General features: G+C 52.5%; 1 protein-coding gene across 1 annotated transcript; it reads left to right on the top strand.

Moving 5' to 3' along the window:
• Positions 1–1,041: 1,041 nt before the first annotated feature.
• On the top strand, positions 1,042–2,259 carry LOC130042604 (transmembrane protein 184C-like). Its single transcript, XM_056134762.1, has one exon. The coding sequence runs from the start codon at positions 1,042–1,044 to the stop codon at positions 2,257–2,259; it is 1,218 nt and encodes a 405-aa protein (XP_055990737.1).
• Positions 2,260–3,841: the final 1,582 nt, after the last annotated feature.

Genomic DNA, 3,841 nt, shown 5'->3' with positions numbered 1-3,841 from the left:
TTTCCTAATTTCTACTTTAAGCCAGGTTTTTCAGAGGATAAATTTTTGAAATCTTTTCAATCTTGTTACATTTTATCAGCATTCATTATGAGCTTTGGAGAACAAAATCAGTGTTTTTTTTTTTTGTCCCATCTGAAAGTGCTCTGGGTGTACTGCAATCCATATGATCAGGCATCATTCCTGGTGGAGGTCAGAGCAGCCATACTGTGTATCGGGGATCTAAGCCAGGTCAGCTATCTACAAGGCAAGAACACTTTTGCTGTTCTATCAATCCAGCCCTTAAAATCAGTATTTATATTGGATTGTTGCTGGGTTTTATGTTCCAAACGAGGCTTCTGCAGCGACCACACATTCAGGACATACCACAATCATTAAGAATGCCAGGATGATCAGCTTTAGGGGAAGGATTAACTCCCTCCACTTATTTAATTGCTTAATGTGCTTAATGAGACAGGAACACTGTATGTAGTAGATGATTCCACAAAAACCTGAGGCCGGGAAAGCAGATCTGCCCGGGAATGAGGCAACCAGGGCGCTCTGCTCTGATGAACTGGACTCGGGGTTTGCGGCTCCAGGCAGATTTCCTTAGAGCCCTGCAGAAGCAGCTCCAGAGCCTACAAACAGTCCGGGGAGTTCCCAGGGAGTGAGGGACCCTCTTGGGCCTCACCCCTGTACATCATCAGCAAGATTGGACCAGAAGAGCCAGGGTGGAAGCTTGGCCCCGAGAGAAGGGGCCGGGACCATCTCAATGTAGGCCACTGCTCTCCTTTAGAGGCCAGACAGAGTGCAGGGGTTCAGGGGCAAGGGGTCGCGCCAGGGGTCCCAGGACTTTGTAAGGGGCCAGATGCAGGCAAGCAGCGAGGATGCTGACCGCAGCGCCCCCGGCGGCCATCAGTGGTACAGCGGGGGCAGCGCCCAGCGGTACCCCTGACATCACACTGCTGCTTTGTTACATGGAATGTGCATCCACCTATATAACCTTGGACCTCAGCGCAGGGGCCTCAGAGACTTTCTGCGCTCTTTGCCTTCAACCATTGAGAAATGCTTGACGCTTGCGTGCCTAAACTTAAGAACTGGAGGCGTTGGATCCGGCCCTTAGTGCTGATCCTCTATCTGCTGGCCGTGGTCGTGACCATCCCCCTGGGTGTGTGGCACCTGCGGAAGCTGGAAGTCAGTATCCACACCAAGGTGTGGTTTATCCCCGGGATCTTTGTGCTGTTCACCATCCCCGTGACCTTCTGGGAGATTCTGCAGCACTTGGTGCACTACACGAGGCCCGAACTCCAGAAACCCATCATTAGGATCCTCTGCATGGTGCCCGTGTACAGCATAGACAGCTGGGTGGCTCTTAAGTATCCGTCCATCGCCATCTACGTGGACACCATGCGGGAGTGTTACGAAGCGTATGTCCTCTACAACTTTATGAACTTCCTATTCAACTACTTGAAGAGCCAGTACCCCAACCTGGAAGCTATGATAGAAGGCAAAGAGAAGACGCAGCCCCCCATACCCTTCTGCTGCTGCCCGCCCTGCCCCGTGGGAGAGGTGTTGCTGTACCGGTGCAAGCTGGGAGTGCTGCAGTACATCGTGATCAGATTGATCACCACCTACGCTGCCGTGATCTGTGAGATATTCGAGGTGTACAGTGAAGGAATCTTCAACTTGAACAGAGCCTGGATGTACTTGGTCATCATCAACAACGTGTCCCAGTCCTTTGCCGTGTATAGCCTCCTGCTATTTTGTAAAGCCCTGAAAGAGGAGCTGAGGCCCATCCAGGCAATGGGAAAGTTCCTTTGTGTGAAGCTTGTCGTTTTTGTCACATTCTGGCAAGCAGTGTTGATTGCTTTGCTGGTGCAATTTGGTGTAATTTCCAAGAACTCCACCTGGGAGTGGCAGACAGAAGAGACAGTGGCCACGGGGCTGCAGGACTTCATCATCTGCATAGAAATGTTCATTGCCGCCATAGTGCACCACTACACCTTCTCTTATACCCCTTATATGGGAGAAGAAGAACGAGGAACATGTTGCTCTTTGTTCCTAGAAATATGGGATGTCTCTGACATCAAAAGTGACATTTCTAAGCAGGCGAAGAACATTAGCAAAACGTTAACGGGGAATCCAAAAAGTAAAAGTGTTCCAATGGATGAAGATGAGCAATTCAACCTGTTGTCTTCATCACCAGACACTTCAGTCACTTCTTCCACATCACTGCCACACATTGATAGTCACCAAGAGCTTGAAGAAGTCCTGGTAGAATAGAATGTGCCTAGTACAGTTACATATACGTAAGTCATGTAAAATGACACAGAAGAACACATGGAAGAAGCTGAGACTTCAGAATCCATAAGCCATAATCCATAATCCAGTGCTGTACTTAATCCTTTTTATTTCTCTGTATTCCTCTTTCTTCCCTTCTTCATTTCCTCCTACCATACTCCCCTCTCCCTTTCTCCTTTTTCTTTTATTCTTTTTCCTCCGTCCCATCCTAGAGCAATGCAGAGGACCATCGCTTGGACAGCCAATCTATGGAGAAGACATCAGACATAAGGACGTTCGGTCCAGGTACAAGTTCCAGTTCTGCACAGACTCATTAGGCTCACCTTGACCTGCCTCCAGTGAGGCTCCCACAATCCCACAGGCAGAGAGGGAGTGTCCCAGTGTCTGCCCACAGGAACTGGGGAGGGGGGTGTTTTTTTCTTTCTTTTCCTCCTTCCTTCCTTCTCCCTCCCTCCCTCCCTCCCTCACCTCCTTGCCTCCTTCCCTCCTTCCTTCCCTCCCTTCCTCTCTCCCTTCCTCCCTCCCTCCGTCCCTCCCTCCCCTCCTCCTATCCTTCCTTTGTTCCTTCCTTCTTCCCTCCCTCCCTCCCTCCCTCCCTCCCTCCCTCCTTCCCTCCTTCCCTCCTTCCCTCCCTCCTTCCCTCCCTTCCTCCCTCCCTCCCTCCTTCCCTCCTTCCCTCCCTTCCTCCATTCCTCCCTCCCTCTGTCCCCTCCTCCTATCCTTTGTTCCTTCCTTCTTCCCTCCCTCCCTCCCTCTCTCCCCTCCTTCCCTCTTTCCCTCCCTCCTTCCCTCCCTTCCTCCCTCCCTCCCTACGTCCCCTCCTCCTATCCTTCCTTTGTTCCTTCCTTCCCTCCCTCCTTCCCTCCTTCCCTGCATCCTTCCCTCCCTTCCTCCCACTCTCCCCTCCTTCCCTCCTTCCCTCCCTTCTTCCCTTCCTCCCTCCCTCACTTCCTTCCTTCTTTCCTCCCTCCCTCCCTCCCTCCCTCCCCTCCTATCCTTCCTTTGTTCCTTCCTTCCCTCCCTCCTTCCCTTCTTCCCTCCCTCCTTCCCTTCCGCCCTTCCTCCCTTCCTTCCTTCCTTCCTTCCTTCCTCCCTCCCTCCCTACCTCCCTCCCTCCCTCCCTCCCCTCCTTCTATCCTTCCTTTGTTCCTTCCTTCCCTCCCGCCTACCTCCCCCCTCCCTCCCTCCCTTCCTTCCTTCCTTCCTTCCTTCCTTTTTTCCTTCCTTCCTCCCTCTCTCCCTCCCCCCTTGCTCCCTCCCTCCCCTCCCTCTTATCCTTCCTTTGTTCCTTCCCTCCTTCCTTCCTCCCTCTGTCCCTCCCCCTCCCTCCCTCCCTCCCTCCCTCCCTCCTTCCCTCCTTCCTTCCTTTCATCCTTCCTTCCTTCCTTCCTCCCTCTCTCCCTCCCCCTTCCTCCTTCCCTTCCTTCCCTCCTTCTATCCTTCCTTTGTCCCTTCCCTTCCTCCCTCCCTCCTTCCTTCCACCCTTCCTTTCTTCCTCCCCTCTTTCCCTTTTCCTTCCTTTCTTCCTTCCTTCTTTCCTTCCTTCCTTCCTTCCTTCCTTCCT

The sequence above is a fragment of the Sorex fumeus genome, unplaced genomic scaffold (assembly GCF_029834395.1).
Source record: "Sorex fumeus unplaced genomic scaffold, SorFum_2.1 ptg000106l, whole genome shotgun sequence".
Taxonomy (NCBI): Eukaryota; Metazoa; Chordata; class Mammalia; order Eulipotyphla; family Soricidae; genus Sorex; species Sorex fumeus.
Note: the sequence above shows the minus strand (reverse complement) of the source record. Positions and strands in the feature narration are given on the sequence as shown.